Below are 17,959 nucleotides of genomic sequence, written 5' to 3' on the forward strand. Positions count from 1 at the left end.
ATGCTGCTTACACACTGATGATTCAGTATTAATAATCTGTCATAAAATAAGTCAGTCAGAGGGACCAAACCACTACTTTTACTGCAATACTTTAAGTACATTTTGCCACTAACACTTAAGTACTTTTACTTAGTATAATTTTTCATACAGGACTTTTACTGGTAATGGAGTCTTTTTACATTGCTGTATTGGTACTTTTACTTTAGGATCTGAATACTTCTTCCACCACTGCAAACTATTGACATATACACAAGGGAAAAAAAGCAAGTGTGACACTGCAGAGGGAAATATGTCATGTTTATTGAAATATATAAAATGAGCCTCTTGAGTATGGCAGTATGTTGCAAACAGTTTGCTGATTCCAAAATATATCAATAGTACAAAGATGACTGTAGGAATACAAAACATAAACATTGTAGCCCGTATTTGACTGGACAGCTGCATGCATGCATGAATGAATCCTGTGACTTACACCTATAAGCATTTCACATAATTTCCCTCAACCAGTTATTTACACTGTAGGCATAGTAAAGCTGTGCTATGACAACACATAGCCATTATCTTATATGTACCATAAATGGGGTCAAACATCAGAGTCTTTTAGGGGACAAAAAACCACTTTGGCCTCAAACTACTTCTCAATTTCAGGTTTAAGTTACAATTTTTACACCTGCTCGGACTGTGAAGTCATTGAGATGTTAAATGATACACACTGACAGAGAAGATACAAGTGAAGGATCACAACCGATGACTATGATCAACACATCTGATAGATGTACATCTCTACTACACTTGTACAGTCACTTATTCCTGGTTCCTCTTTTACAAATACTGCTGGCGTGAAAAAAAAAAAAAAATTCAGAAACACCCTTCTGTTGCCTTTTTTTAATGAATGAGATATATATATATATATATATCTCCATATTTAAACTTTGGTCAACATGTAAAACTGTTACAGACAATGGCAGAAAAGTCTGAATATGTTTAACATATCATCTTCCAAGAAAAACTGGGCTTTCCATTACACAGACATACAGCTTAATTAAAGCAGGCTTGGTTTCATATGTGAATGTTACCTGTCCAGAATACACTACTGACCACATGGCTGTAAGATCCATTAATTGCAAAATCATGCTCAAAAAGATTGTTTAATTTTTTTAATATATATATTTTTTTACACATATTAACCCCAATTTATTCTCATTTTTAAGAACAAACTTCCAAAACATACTTTCCCTAATGCAAGTGTCAACTTAACACCCAAACAAGTGCCCAAACACCTCTTGCTTTGACTGCTTTGCTTAAGAAAGTGAACATCTTGCTTCAGAGACCGAGATGCAAAGGAAAAAAAAAAAGAAAGGAACATTGTTCGTAAAGGATCAATAGAACCACTTAAACCAGAAACTACAAAGCACATCATCCTTGAAATAATTTCAAATCATTTGTGGCAGAAAATAAAAAGGTTTGGATCCTTGCCATTGAGCTAAATTGCTAAGTGCTCACTGACTGTACAATATGCTCTGTCTTTTAAGTGCTTTTTCCATTTAGAGCTCAATACATAAAAAAAAAAAAAAATAGCAACATGGCAACAGGTGAAGCAAAGCAAGAGACTACACACCCCAGTTTATCTCCCACAAACCCCGATCTGTCCACCTGCCTTTTCTTCTGCAGCTTTGTCTTGAATTATTCTTAAGAAACAGGTACAAAGACTGAGGCAACAGGGGTGGATCAACCCCAGAGATAAAGAATATTCTTACAAAAAAAAAAAAAAGTCAAAAACAGTGATTAACAAGATGAAGGGAACTGGACGTCCGGGTCACTCTTCAGTCTACTTTCACCGAACATCAACGCTGGTTTGTGTCATGACAATGTTATCAGGAGAGGAACAAGGAAACTTTGACTGCCAGCATGTCCGATTTCAGGGAAACACGCTGGAGCAGAAACAGGGTGTGAGAACCTGTATGCACCCTTCCTCCTCCTGCTTATCCTCTTCCTATTGCGGATTAGTTTTTGATCACTCCTCCGTCTCCTTCGCTTACAAAACGCTTCCGCCCTCTAGTGGACAAAACACAGTTTGAAGAGCGTGTTAGTATAATATCGTAAAGGACTGTGCAATATGAAGAATAATGAAATTAGCAGATATGAAAAGAAATAAATGTTTTGCCTCTTAATCTTAATTCCTAACTAACCTGGAGGGACAGGCATCTCTCAGCTGTTTGGTGATGACAGACTCCTGGTAGCAGAGATCCACAAATGTCTCCATGATAGAGTGAGCATGCGGCACATCCAGGTTGATTTCAGGGAGGTCATCGTACACACGCTGGAAACCCTGCATGGAAAAGAGCATAAGTACAAGCTTAAATGTAGAGCTGATTAGTTAACTATAAACTCAATTGGTAGATCAACATGAAATATTAATTATTCATGAATTGTTTACATAATTTATCAAGCAAAAAGTGTCAAACATCCTCTGGGTCCAACTTCTCTCCATTGTGAGGATTTGGTAAATAATTTGGGGTTTTGGACGATTTGCCGGACAGCAATTAGAGGACATCACATTACGCTGAGGGAAACTGTGAGAAGTGTTTTCTCATATATTCTGATATTTTAAAATCGTTTTATTAATCAATGGTAAAACAATAATGGTTAAATTAGAAAATGGAAATTTTGTTGTAAATTATTTCATAAAGAAATATTTCTTCAAATTAAACTACACTCATACACTTTCATACAAAAAAAATTAAAAAAAAAAAAAGGGACTGACCCTGTTCATCTGATCCACAGTGATAAGTCCCATTTTCCAAAAGGCCTGCAGCAGTTTTACCATCATATGGCTGGCAGTGTCCCCTTTCGACTCCAGCACCATCACCACAGCCTTAAAAAAACAAAGATATACAACATAATGTGTGAAAGAGAAGTGTGCTGCACAGATGTCAAATATTAGAAAGCGACGATTAAAATGGTATTTTTAGAGATCTGTAAGTTGCACGTTTCACCACATGGTGGCAGTGTTTGCATCTACCATCTAACACTAAAAGCTACAAGACACAGTGTGAGGGAGAACAGTCAGTTTTCTTTACTTAAATTAGAGGCATCACAAATTAATATTCAGCTACAATCAAAATATCACTGAGCAAGAACATTTGTTTGGAGGACGGCAATTCCATGTTATGCAATGTGCTTCTTCATTTTAGATTGACTGATTTGGACTGAGCTGTGTTAATAGATGTAGTGCAAATGAGAGAAAAGTCTCTGCCAAAAACAAATTGTCCTTGGCAGAAAACAGAATGACTGTCACTGAAGAGATTTTTTTTTCCCAGTTTTGCTTTGTAATTTGCTAGCCTGACACCCAGAGAGAAAATACTTAAAGGTTCACTTTCCTGATTTTAACTTGCATCATGTTGTCATAGTGTGGGGTGAACATGTAGGAATCTAACGCAAAAATTAAATTTTGTTTGACATCAACTTGTTTTTTTTCTACAAATACAGGTAACACTCAATACCAACATATAATCAAGTCTTGAATACCTCATAGACCAGCTCATGGTGGAAGTGGGGCACCTCCAGCTCCCGCAGACAGCGTCCTGCCTCAGACACGTCTCCTGATGTCAAGTACTCTTTAAGCAGAAGGTTCATCTGGAACAAAAAAAAAAAAAGAAGTTGATTTATTTTGTCTTTGTTGTTGGGATTCTGTTTCTCTTCACAGTTGAGGATACCTTATTCAACCTTTTGTGCCAAGACCTCTACCAGTACTGTCACTGGAGGAGGTTAGGTCTATAAAGCCACTCAAAACAATTTCCTTTAATTTACCCACTACTTGGCATCATTTATTTAATATGATTATGGGTATAAATATGTATATATACAAATTTGGGATTTAATTCAATGAGTTTATTATGTATGAACCATCACTTCACTTCACTGGAAGGCTTTCATCTTGAAACAGAGAAAATTTCTATGAAGAAAAGAAAGTATTTCATGACTACTGATGGAATAATACAATGGAAATGTGGATTGTACCATGTTTAAGTACAGATAATTCTGTTTTTCTCCCCTTCATTCCCCAGCCTTTATCTTAATCTTCAAACAGAGCTGAGCATGGAGAGCTCCATGAAACCTGAAAACACCCATCTGTGAAAAGTATTTCATCAAATACTACACAACTGTTACTCCAGCAATAACCTGACTCCTTTGAGAAATAAAACCTAGCACACAACAATTTGAAGTCAGTTAAAAAAGATAAAACATTTCTCTCTGTTTGGAGCTTGCTTGAATCTTTTAGTGTCTGCTTTCTTTGTTCATATTGCTTAGTTATGTCACTCGCACTGCTGAGCTGCGCACACGTCAACGAGCACTCATTCGTTTAAAACTATTTACGGAACAATTAGTCATAACACTTGAGATTGATGCAACAAGTTTAAAATCCGCTGAGCTTGACCAACACTTCAGAGTCAACTCTGGGTCTAATTCACTGAGCTGAGAGAATATGTGGCCGTCTGAGCTACAGATGCACCAATACTGATATCGGATATCTGTCCGATACTGACTCAAACAGCTGGATCGGGTATCAGTGACAATGGGCCGCTCTGGTACCGGATACCATTATTATAATAAATAACAATTCAGTAAATTTATATCTATGTATATATTTATTACATTTTGTTTTACAAAGTTAGGAAAGCAATGTTTAATTCAAGCCTGATTTTGTCTTAGACATAAAAGAATGATCCCAGTCTCTTCCACACAGTGAGCCATACAGCTTATCAATTAAACACTGGTATTGGATCGGTATTCTGTATCAGCTGATACCCAAAGCCCAGGTATCGGTATCGGGGCTGAAAAAGTCAGATCAGTGCATACCTAGTCTGAACAACAACCGAACCTAAGAAAAACGAACAGGAGGGAAATGTAATATGTGAACACACAGGGCAGTGACAGAGAAGAGGAAGAAGAAATTGAAAGGATTAGAAAGAGTGCAAGTATGAGGTCAACAACAGATTGAATCAGAAAGTGAGTGAGAGCAGCAAGATAAAGAAGTCTTGTGCCTCCTCCAGCCCATCGTGTTCCCCCTTCGGCTGCACACAACCAGGCAGGAAATCAAACCTGGACACGAAGGCCTGAGGGCTCAAGAGGTTTGCACAATGCTATATGACTGAGAGTTTACTGACAGACCAATCTCCCATTTCTAAACATCACTTAAAATGTTGCATAACTTAAGTCTACAAGATGTGCACTTGAAACTCCCACATTATCCACACCCACATTAGCAAGAAAAATTGCAGAAAATCCAGATCATGGAACAATAAATGTAAACAAAACAAAGCTGAAAACATGTGGGGTGTTCATGAACTGTGTGTGTGTGTGTTTCTCAGCTAGAAACTAGAATGTGCGTTTGTGTCGGCCCTTCCTGCACCCTCGTTTCTGCAATTCACACTTCTCAGGGGAGAAAAGTGCTCTGCTGACACAGCAACATAGCAGAGGGCTGGCCCGTGGCTCTCTACCCAGCATGCATTTCTGCCTTCTGTTTATATTACATAATGTCAACAGAAAAGCAGAGCCCGGTCAATACAAGTACTCTGACCTCAGGTGTGAAGGATTATTCAATCGCTTTTAATAAGGAAACACAAAACAAATAATTAGACATTCATTTATTTATGAGTTTACTTTTTAACTGGTTAACATTCTTGCTTACCTCTTTAACGAGATGTTTGACAGGTCTTAGTCCTCCGCCCACACCCCACACATTATCTAGGCGAACCATCGCTCTCTTCATGGACAGCAGCACTGCAGCGCGGTCTAAAGCCACTCTGAACAAAAGACCATAACCACAATGTCGTTAATATGACACAAAAATGCACATACATAAAGTCTAGTTTGTTTTAGAGAATAGTAAGACTCAAGTGGTTTCCTTTGTTCAGCACAGAGGTCCAAAATCACCAAAACAGCATCATAACACAGATGTTTTATTCTATTTAATCATTATCTAATAATCACACTGTCCAAAAGAGAGGAAGACAAAAAACTATCCCTCCTATAAAAGAGAAGGAAAGACAAACAGTTTTCCTGTTGCATCAACAATCAGCATTTGCTTATCTTGCTGTTAACATTTCAAGACATCTTCTACTTTATCTGCATGTTAAACTTTGCTTGTTTTGGCTCACCTGGCATGCTCACAGTCTACTTTGCCCTTGTAACAGTCCAGGAAAGACATGGGGAGGACGTGGTCCGCTATGGCTCTGGCTATAAACTGGCCTAACATCTGAGAGACACAAGAAAAAACATCTTTTAAAAGATAAAACTAACAGGCCATCTTTTCTTTCTGCCATTACAGAAAAATTTCAACAGAACTACTTTGAAAAAAATGACATTTTAAACAGTTACACTCTAGACTGATGTGTGTGTGTGTGCACCTCTATGGAAAATAAGAGTCACTTTTAATCTTTTAAGTGTGTTAAGCCCTGAAGTGTGTCCCCACCCTTTTATGCAGCCAACACTAAATCAACACCACCTCAGATCCGGATCTTGATTGCTACTGACTCCTCTGCATATCATTTATACCTGTGGAGCCTCAGGTGTGTCCAGTATGAGGTCTGGCAGCTCTTTGAGCATCTTGTCGAAGGCGCGGGCCATGTCACTTTGTGACAGCAGCTTCACCGACAGATCAGACAGCAGGCGGGAGGTCAGCTCTCTGTGGCTGGCCTTGCCTTCGAGGGACAGGGACACGGCCACAGAGGAGAATTCGAACTTATGGGGGCCCAGGTTGAGCTCCTTCAGTAACATCTGACAGGAGGGAGGACACGCAGACATTAAAGATTGTTATAGAGGCAACTGATCAACTCTGAATCAATAGTGTAGTCCACAACCAGCAGTTACAGACTCAATGATCTTAGAATACATGCTCTCAATTTCTTGTTTCATTCATCTACTAAACCCACCGATCCCTGATCAGTATGCACTGAGTGAACTGTAGGAAAAAGGTTTAATATCAGTTAATTTACCTGGACCTCTTTTGTGTCTCCGTGTTCGAAGTACTCCTTTACGATTGGGTTGACCATTTTTCCCAGTTCCTTCTCATCTACCTCAGGCACAACTGTTGCATAAACTGTGTCCCCCTTTAAAAAAACAGTTAAAAAAAACAACTGATAAACACAAATATTCACAACAAAGTGTATTCAAATATCTGTGCTATATTAAACATGGTCAAAGTTCCTTAAGTATCACGGTCTTAAAGAGACAGGGTCTAAAACGGCCTGTTTCAGACAGAGGCTGAACTGAGGGGTTGTGTAAAGGGTCAGTATGAGTTAAATAAAGAGTTTTTTTTAACTGTATGTCATGCAAAGATATACTAGTAGAGCCCCAGATTAAAAATATAGACCTGTAAATGTGCATAATATGTCCACTTTAATATCATAGCACAATAATTTGAGATCATCATCAATAGGTTATCTTTTTCAAAATGCCAGCGTTATCTGTCACTATTCAGTCCTTCTGTAATACAGTCTAGTAACTTAAATTTGTCTCTTTGGTTTCAACACTTACATTCATGACCACCAAGAACAGTCATAACCAGTCCAACTAACTTTACAGGTGAAGGTTTTTCTTCCCCTGGAGAACAATAGTAAGCATTGATAAAAATCTTGGCACAGATTGAAATAATTAAGCTCCTCTAAACTACAATAGGAGGATAACTACTTTTGCCTTTTAAAGAGAAGAGCTGGCTTCTATTTTGATGTCCCGTAAAATTTAAGAACATAAAAAATAATTATTGTATTGTTTTGACCTCCCCTGACAAGTCCAAATCGGTAAGACAGGAAAAAAATATTAGTATAAAGAAGGATTATAGCCAGAAGTCCAACATGCTGATTCACTTTCCTGTTTTCTGTGAAATGACGTAACAAAATAATGCTTTATGGCCAAGAACAGGCAAAAGAAAGAACCCTTTGGGACAGTTCTGCAGAAGTTTTTTACTTAATTTTTCTACTGTACTGGATTTCAGAAGAAGATTTTGTTTTAAATGTTATCATTTTCCCAAAGGCAGGGTGACCTTTATGATCCAGAAATCTTTCATCAGGTGATCCCCTCCTCTGATTCAAAGGCCACAGTCTGCACATGTTCCATGTATTTTTCTGTACCACTCTGTCCCAGTCCCCCACTGACATCATTCCACACTGTTCCTACAACATTCAAGGCCAAATCACACTGGCTTTTCTACACAGTTCCCAAATTGTTATCAACTTTTTTTTTTTCCCTGACAGAAGCTCCATTTCCCACTCTGCATTCAGTCACTGTGTCCATAACTGAAGACAAACAAACTTGGCTTTCACCATCACACTGAGCATTCGCTTGATAACGGGGTTAAAGATTGAAAATACTGTTGATTGTGATGGGACAGAACCATCTGGATGAGACAATCATGTGACTGGTTGTGTTATGAATGTGCTTTGGCCAACTCCTGAGGACTTTTTGATATAAGAACACTTTAGAGCTTTCAAATAGATTATTAAACCAGTACAAATTATTTTAAAAATATGTTCTTTGATTGTGGGCAGAAAATTTATGCCATGCAAGATGCCATTTTATAACAAGAGACTAAAACACTATGCGATGCATTAGACAGACAGTTGTGCATTCAGTATGCTTGTTGTCCATGTGTGACAATCATCATCTTGTTCACAGAGAAAGAGCCTCTTTTATATACTTAGCATCCCAGCAGTTCTTCAACATCAGCACAGTTGTTTGACACAAGAAATAAAAAAGGTGTTATTCCAATATACCACAGCTGTGATCAGTGGGCCTCTTTGAAACAAAAAGATGCTCCACACAACAGGTCAGAAGAACAACAACTGTGATGAACTGACCTCTGCAGGTGACGCTCATTCATCACAGTATGTGTGTACAACCTGCTGATGCTCAAGTAATGCCAACATTTTGCAAATAAAGTTCTCTGTTTAAAAGGTTGTCATGGTTTAAATACTTTTTTGGTTAAAATGCTATTTCAAACATTTTTCATGGTTGCCTCTAGATTTTCAGTTTTCAGTGTAATGCATCTTTAACATAACAGTAAGTCCAAAAGAGAATTTTTTTAACATTCAGCTCAAAATTTAATGTCCTCGATCCCAACTCTTTCAGATGAGCATGCAAACTAAAGTATCACTACTGCCAGACTAACTAACCTGAGCAGATTCATCATAGTTGGGATCCTGTACATCAGGTTCCTCATCTTCATAAACCATCCCTGCAGCCCCCCAAACTCCTTTACCACCAGCTCCACCTGTGAGACGACAGAGAATGACAGCATAAAAAAGTATGCCACAAACATATTCTGTGAGGCTCATGAAAGCAGGTCATGCAAAGAACAACGTTTCCAGCAAAACCAGTTGCCACTGTCAACACAGCACATATTTATAAGCCACACTTCATAATCAGAACCTGACAATCAGCTAATAACTAAGAGAAATATTTTCTGTGTTTTTCCATTATCATTCTAGTAGTTGAGGTTGTAACCTGTCTGTTCATTGTTGTGCTCTGGTTGTCTGAAAGCGTCAAAAAGGCTGTGGAAGCCTTCAGAAAAGCAGGCGGCAGCATACACCACTGTAGCTTAAAATGTACCTTTTTTTGGCAGGCCTCTGCCTTTGCCTGTCCTGGATTTGCGGTCATTGGTGTTGACTTTGCCTTTTGGGCTGTTTGGGTCACTTCCTGCCAAGTCTCCTGACTCAGAGAAGGACTCGCTGGTAGAGTTGCGCGATGAGGACTTGCGCAGGCGTCGCTTGGCTTTGGCTTTGAGCCGCGCCTCGTGAAGTGCTTTCTCCTGGGGCGTCCAGTTACCATTCACCTCCGCCTCGTTCAGCTCGTCTTCATCATCGCCGTAGGGACGGTTAGCCTCTGTCAGGTTGTCATCCAAAGAGAACATTCCTGTGATCACAAAGAACCGTTGATAGCATGATGCAAGTTAGCACAGACATTATTGTAAAGTTTGTAAAAACACATAACAAAAAGTATGTGGACACTCCTGTTCTTTTAGTCTGGGGTTGTTTTTTCATGGCTTCGCCCCTTTCATTCCAATTAAGGGAAATCTTAACGTTAAAGCACACAATTATATTTTAGAAACTAGTGCACTTTCAACTTTGTGGCAACAGTTCCAACATGACAATGACCCCACACGTAAAGAGAGGTCCATAAGGAAACAGTTTTCCAAGTTTGGTGTTGAATAACTGAACTTGTCTGCACAGAGCTCTTACTTCAATTCTATTCAATAGTTTTAGGATGAATTGCTGAGTGAGAGCACATCTCTGCAGGTTACAAAAAACTTGTGGAAAGCCTTGAAGAGTGAAGGATTGTGATATATGTTATATACTATATGTAACTGTCACATTCGGGTGTAATGTTCTGGTGTCCACATACTTTATTTGGGTGTCCAAATAGTTGTGGCCATGTACCACACATAGGTAGATAGACATATATATGGTATATCTATGGGTTGTTTTTTTTGTATATCTTGTTCTTATCTACACCGCTATGAAACAATGTTAATAAAAACAGCAGTAAAAACTTTATGGTGCAGCTCTTCTACAAAAGCTGAGGCTGGCAGTGAGCCTAACAAGGTAAGTTGTTGCCAGTTATTTTAAAGCCAAATAAAACTACTGTGCAAACAAAAGAAGTCAAATTTGGTAAATACTGCATCAGCCTTCAAGGGATGCATTCTGGTAAAGGTAGAAAACACAAGACAATATTTCAGCATGTTACTGCTGTAGCTAAAGAGATATACAGTCGTTCCAGATACAGTTGGTCACAACAGCTCAAGCTTGGTTTACTTGCTAATGGTGTCTAGCCTGGATTCACCTGCACTGCAAACACTGTGCATATAGCTTACTGCACAACAAAACACCTTTACACCACAGCAAAAAAAACCCCAGCTCAGAGTATGACACAATGCATTCTGACTGTGTGGGCTCCATATGTCATGGCCGCGTTTTGCACATCAAGCCAAAGGTCTCAAAACATAACGTAGAAAGATGGCAGCACAAATTCTCACACACACATTCTTGTGACACTCACCAGAGCTATCAGCAGCCATATAGTGGTTCAAACTGTCAAGTTACTTATTAAACTACTCCTCTGAGTGTAAAAAAAAAAAAAAAAAATACTGTATCTAGGAATAAGTCTGTCAAGCTGAGGTTGCTTCTTCAAGGTGTGGAGAAAGAGACAACAACAACAACAAGTTGGACATGAAGTGCTGCTGCAGGCATGGGAGGAGGGAGGGAGCAAAGGGGAACACATGCTGAAGAAATGCTGACACCAATTTTTTTTTCCCTTCCTCCGTCTTCTCGCGATCTGTCCGTCGCAGCTAGAGTGGACCTGACTACATATGGCATTGTTGGGTCCATGACTGGTCACATGACCGGGCTGTAGGAAAGGAGGAGGAGGAATGTCTGAGGGTGTAATGAATACTTAGATTCCTTATGCACAGGCCCAAATGGCAGTGTGAGGAGTTATGGGCCTATAGATTACAGGACATGTAGAAAACACACTGAGGGAGGAGGGAAAAAAATGCACAAACCACAGATAAAACTAGCAATCTATGCTCATTCCTCTCAGAAAACACGAGGAAAAAAGTGAGCAAACGTGCATAAAAGGTACAGAAAGGTTGCAGCTAGTGTGTTCATCAGACTTTTGGTGCAGGGCAAACCGTTAACTAACAAACTGCTTTAAAAAGGTGCTAAAAGACCTCTAAAATGTTATTTTTGCTGAGTTGAGTCCGCTTAAGAATGTGAACAACAAATGAAAAGGAACCTCCTTTGAGCAAAGTGGGACACCTCCCTGAATTAACCTGTTGAAGGAAGAGCAGCGCCACACCCTTGGCCTTCAAAAATCAGTAAACAGCCGACCATGTGTCACCTCCTCCTTCAGCTCCTCCTCCTTCCCTTATGTAGGCTACAGGGGCTGCCAGCACAGTAAATTAGGAACTAGCCAATGGCAGCGTGCCAAACACACGACAGGCCAATTGGAAAAGAGCGGAAAAACGAGAAGGCAGAAAAAGTCAGAAACGTTTGCCAAGACGAGAGTTGCAAAACAAGCACTTAAAATGCAGCCAGGCTAGCGAACTTTTTAAAAACACGGCAAAGATCGTGTGTTTTGTAGTGCAGAGATTCACTGCAACTGCTGAAAGAATTATTTTAAGGTTTCCTTTTGCAAAAAGGTGGGTCTGTGTGTTACTGTCACAGTCCAATAAAGCTGCAGCGACCAGCCCACTCTGCTGTCTTTAACCCTGCACACCCACCAGAGTGAATCAAAATGAATACCAAACCACACAATGCTGTCATGATGGTTTTTTAAAACCGCCCCCACTGTTAACCAGTTTTTAAACAGATGAAAACTGCAGCCAGATGCAGGCCAGCAGAGGACCTCTGCCCTACATGCTGTGTGGGAGCTTTCCACAGGCAGCAAGCCTGAGCAGCAGTGTTGAGGTGTTTAGTTTGAGGTATTCGTACAGTAGCAGCGAGAAGGGGGTCAGTGGAGCAGAGCTCTCACATACCTCCCTAGGGACAGACCTAGTTTTCAAAACTGTAAATGCAACTATACATATTATCATTGTCATTTTGAGGGTAATCCGTCAAATGCGCCAAAATTTTTTAAAGCCCCCTCCCTTGAAAATTCTTGGTCCTTCACTTGGATGTGAGCCTCGTTGTGCAGAGTGATATATGTGCAGAGTTTGACGCTTGACAGCTGTTTCAAATCCATCTGCTGAAGAGGGGGAAGTTTCTCTGTGCTCAGAAACTTCAAGGCCAGTACCTACAAGTATGATTTGTGACATCACAACTAGTTCGGAGCCCATCATGGTCATGGTCTGCCAGTGCACAAACACTGAGAAAATGACTTTTCGGTTGGAGAAGAAGACATTGTGTGTCCGGCATGAAAAACATTCATGGACGTATATTCGTAGATTTTGGATTTTTCAATGAGGGAGAAGGAGTAGATGTAATATAATCATTTTTAACGAGATAATTGAACTTTTTGTGTGGAAAAACCATATCCGACACCGATTATTATTCCAAGCAGAGTGTTTTTTTGCATGTCATAAAACATGTCTGGAGGGGAAATCATTTTGCAGATGACACAGATCTGTTTTTCCATTTCTACTGTAAAAAGCTTTGGGAGACTCACTTTGATGAAGTCAAAACTTCAAAAAATTAGGCAAGTCTTATAAATTCCTGTACATCGAATGAGAAACAACAACAAAAGCTGCAAGCAATTAACGCACTTTAAGAACTTTTGATGACACTCCGGTGTACATCGCTCAACAAGGTTGTACATGAAGACTGGGAGAGAAGCAGAACCTTTTCTTTTAGCCTATATTTTTTATATCTTTTTTAATGTTTCATGCCTTTAACTAATTTTTTTGAGACATAAGTACGTTGCCATTCTGTCTAGGACTCCATCAAAAAGAAAAAAAAAATCTCAAATCAGGAAAACACTCTGAATAAATAAAAGTCACATATAAATAGATCTTTCTCCATCAACCCACACATAGAATAACACAAGCAAAGACACATGATGTCCTCTGAGGTCAAACAAGTTTCTGCACCCTATATGGTCCTGGTGAGTATCTATCGGAGGAGAAAAGGGTGTGGCTGTCCTTGAGGTTTAACTGTCATTTCGAATAATGAGAGGACAGTCTACTTTAAAACATGCTTCACAGAGATAGCCTAAACTTGTGTGCATATGGTGATTCGTGTTTAAATATACAACGGTACGAACAGGAGCTGAGGATCGGGCCACACATGCTCGACAAATAAACGCTCAAGGGTTGTATTAGGTGAAATAACGTTAGGCCTCTTTTTTTCCAGGTGGAATAAGAGGGGGAAAAAAAACTTTAAAAACTTAATGATAACTTGCCAAAACTGTAGTTGTGCTGACTGGGCAACAGGAGTAACCCTCCTGCGTAACAGCTGCAGAGCAGTAACACAGATAAAGTGCACGGGGAGGTGCGTACACAAGATTACAGCTACTCAGATAAACGGTTAAGAGTCTGATAGCATGTTGTTTTTATAAGATAATCAACCAATCACGTCTACTGATGCCCTGTAAGGCATCACGCTGTAGGGGTGGTTTGTTCGGTTTCTAAACTGAAGGACTTAATGCAAACGGATGGTGTGTGCAAACATGTATTCATGAACGTATGTGGGGGTGGAGGGGAAACAAAAGAAGAGATGGAAAGAGCATAACATGATGTGCACTCAGCAGGCCACGAAGAGATCTGGCTTGACGTTTAAGGCAGCGGGTGTATTTATCCGAGGAGTTATGTAAATGTTCTAACAGTTGGGGCTCTACACAGGCATTAAATCAGTACCTATAGGTCACTTGTAAGAGCAAAGACCTGCTCTGTGCTTCTCCAAACACTCAACCAAACCAGACAGAGTCAGACATTACTTGATCTGTCTTTAGACTATTTATGATAATAAATTAATTATGTCTAATTTTTAGGACTTCTAGTTTATCAAGTAAAAATGCCAAAAAATGCAATCCTCCCTTGGACAATAAGTTTAGTTGTTTATTAAGGATTTTGCTTCTAAAAGCCAAATTACAAAAAGAGATTAATATTAAGCAACACAGAGAAAGGATTAAGGTGATTTCTACTAGATTAAATTATATCAGTTTGGCAGATATATCCAAACTGCACAGCAACAAGAGCTAAATGTCATAAAAATCGTCATGGGTGTGGAGGAGAAGTTATTGTATTTGCACAGACTATACCAGACCCATGTACCTCACATTAATAGCATCTCAACGGTTTTTTATTTATTTATTTCCAATTATTGTAAAGACAATATGTTTGTGAGTTGTTTAGTTATGCGTTTAGCTAATGCAATCAAAATGGTCTTAAAAAACAAACGTGCTGGTTTTAGATTTGTATTCAATGAGTTTATCAATAATTTGATGGATTAAAGCATTACGAATTGGATGCTAAAACCAGATAACACTGAAACACGAGAAAGGTATTTGGAAACCTGAATAACCGATCATGAGGAAAGATGCGCGGACCATATACAATAAGGTTTTACCCATTTCCCATACTGCTATATGAGTCCAGCGTCCAGTGACAGACCCACAACGTATGGAGGAGTTGTTTTCCCTGCTTTTCCAGCTCAGACAATAGAGTCTTTGACAGTGTGTGTGTGTGTGACCACCTCATCAACAGAGGCTGCTCGATCAAGCGTGTCTGACCTTCCTTGAGAAAAGGGCCAGATTAACCAGAAGGGTTAAAAAAAAAAAAAGAGCCCCTATTAAACTCCATGATAATCCAACTCTTTGCATAGCTTTCATACACTATGTCCTCACTGTGCAATGTGGCCATTTGATTAAAAACACGCATCGATGTGGGAATATGCAACATGTAAGCTCAAGAATGACATAAAGAAGTTCTTGAGAGTCGTTGACAGTGTGTGTGTGTGTGTGTGTGTGTGTGACCACCCTCATCAACAGAGGCTGCTCGGTCAAGCATGTCTGACCTTCCTTGAGAAACAGAGCCACTCAGGAACACTATCATAACATACCAGTAACGCACCATGTGCTGTCTCACATGCACTGATTCTACCTCTGTGTACAAGGTGAATGAGGTGAATCTGTTATTATAATTAATGCGTTTCAAAAAAGGCAAACACAATCCACTGTTCGGTTAAAAATACAATTATCACACAGGTTGATACATTATCACAACCGGCTGCGGTGCTAACAATACATTTCTACTACTTATATAACCTTTAAATACACAGCAACGCAGAGATTATGTAAGGCTTTCCGATTGGCTCTTATAGTAGGCTATACGTGTCGACGTCACCGCCAGGGTGAGTGGAAAGCACGGAGCACAGTGTGCCATGAGCTCAAATAACATTCAATAAAAGCCACTGTGTGCAATGCTCAGAAATATGACTCAAGCACTGTAAGCGTAAAGGAGAAGTGTGTGCTATAAAAAAAGATCAAAAGATGAGTTAAATGTCGAGTGCTTATCGAATGAATCAAAATTGCATCCTGGTTTAAAGTGGCTGCAGGTTGAATGTGCTCTGCAGGCACTTAGCTTATCGGAAAAATCTCATTTCATGCACTAAAGAGATGTGTATTATCTGCACTGCGTGTTGGTCTAAATAAAAGATTTAAATATCCAGACTGACACATATACACACACACACACACACACTAACACACACAAGCTCGCGCATAAGAGATTGAGGAACTGCAACTAAATATCTCGCAAATCAATGTAAGAAGAGGAACAAAAACAGTTTTTTCATGCATCCTCTCGTGTAGCTGCAAAGAAAACAGTCTCTGTGCATAGAAACACACTCTCAGCTGCAGTCCCCCCCTTGTGTGTGTGTGTGTGTGTTTGTGTGCACAAAGCGACTTGCGGAAGTAAGCATTGTGGCCTCGTCCAATCAGGAGCGTAAAAGGGTTAAATGTAAAAACAATGACAACAATAACAACAAACATCGCGTCGAACCAGTTAAAACACGAGGAAAGTGTTAACGTTTGGTTTCTGGCGCGGTGGTGTGAAGTGGTTGTTGCACCAGTGCTCGCTGTGTGTGTGTGTACGTGTGTGAGTGTGTGTGTGTGTGTTTACGGAGCACATGGTGGAGCATGGCTGGCGCTGCAGCCCATCCCATGCAGGGACAATGGGTGAAGGAGAGCACGCCAGCAGGCCAAGTGGCAGCCCCCTGAGACTCTGCACCGACAGACGGTACAATGCAAAGGCTGAAGCGAGTCACTCACCGTCGGCTTGCTGAGCGGTGGACCACGTCTCCACTTCGGTCGCCATGACGCTCTGCTTGATTTAAAAAAAAAATCCTCTCGGTGCTCTCCTTCTGTCGAGCTCAGCTGCAAAACCCCCCCCAAAAAACCTGCAACTCGAGCGTCTGCAGCACAAATTGTTTTATTGTACACGCAATCTTTTAACAAAACAAGAGTCCTGCTGCTTTTTTCTTCTTCTTCTGCTTCTGCTGCTGCTGCACGGTCTCAGCTGAAGAGAACAAAAACAAAAATGGTGAAATTGAATTACAAAAAAAAGACCAGAAAAAAATGCTTGAAGGAGCGAAATGCAAGAGTTTTTCACTCTTCTCAGCGAATAGTAAAAACAACGAGACGCGTGGAAAGAGGGAACGTAGGGGGGGTTATAGGTGAACTAGTCGGATAGCATTTCAGCAAACAGCCTGCTGGATAAACAAAGTCTGTTTTTAACTTTGAGAGGAGCGACCCGAGCGAAGTCACGTGGGGGGAAACGCGGGCGGGGAGTGGTCAGGAGAGGGGGTGGGTGCTGGTCCGCTCTGACCAATCACAGAGCAGGATAACCTGTCGCTGTAATATTTATAGTGTATGTCACAAACTATATGGAAAGAAGTAACTAGTAAAACATATAAACACTGTCTGTATCATTTTATTTATCTTTTATATACTTTTATCGTTTCCATTATTATATTTTTTGTCATGTGTATAAGGTATTTTGGTTGTATGCAGTTATTCTGATATGTAGCCTCCCCTTCCTTTTGTTCAAGCTGTGATGTCTGCCACGTTGGTTTTGATAATAAAGATTTTACTAATAACCATATAATAATTATGATAAAATCTTCTGTATCAAGTCTAGTTTTACACACTATCTGCCAGTTTTTACCTTAAAATTATGACCCAAAATATGACTTAATAGCAGCTTTTCAAGCACTGATGCTTTCATTGGCTGCTGCATGAATGGAAAACTGTTGATGATGCTATAGATGTTTGGGTGTTCTCCTTCTGTGCTTTTCTGAAGCTTTGACACCTCAGCCGCCTATTCCAGTTCATAGCAGCAGACCTGCCTGTTCCATTTGTGCGATGGTTTTACTCACAATACACTCTTCAGTGTTTTAGTTATTTAAAATAAATAATTTGGGGTCATCCTGGGACCCAGGGGTTTGAGAAAGTTACCATGTGATCATGT

The 17,959-nt window shown here is 39.8% G+C and overlaps 1 protein-coding gene across 2 annotated transcripts; it reads right to left on the minus strand.

The window, feature by feature from the left end:
- Window positions 1-280: 280 nt before the first annotated feature.
- Window positions 281-17,236, minus strand: pdcd4a (programmed cell death 4a). Of its 2 annotated transcripts, none has more exons than XM_067584800.1 (11): window positions 16,762-17,236; window positions 9,610-9,912; window positions 9,174-9,271; window positions 6,999-7,112; window positions 6,559-6,780; window positions 6,162-6,259; window positions 5,693-5,807; window positions 3,529-3,636; window positions 2,765-2,875; window positions 2,190-2,329; window positions 281-2,055 (listed from the first exon to the last, which is right to left on the minus strand). In XM_067584800.1, exons 1-11 carry the CDS (start codon window positions 16,805-16,807, stop codon window positions 2,004-2,006), a joined length of 1,407 nt encoding a protein of 468 aa, XP_067440901.1. In that variant the 5' UTR covers window positions 16,808-17,236; the 3' UTR covers window positions 281-2,003. The 2 variants fall into 2 exon arrangements, with proteins under 2 accessions (XP_067440901.1, XP_067440902.1); XM_067584801.1 differs by lacking the exon at window positions 16,762-17,236 and adding an exon at window positions 11,056-11,229.
- Between the last annotated feature and the right edge of the window lie 723 nt (window positions 17,237-17,959).

Source organism: Thunnus thynnus, chromosome 3 (genome assembly GCF_963924715.1).
Source record: "Thunnus thynnus chromosome 3, fThuThy2.1, whole genome shotgun sequence".
Taxonomy (NCBI): Eukaryota; Metazoa; Chordata; class Actinopteri; order Scombriformes; family Scombridae; genus Thunnus; species Thunnus thynnus.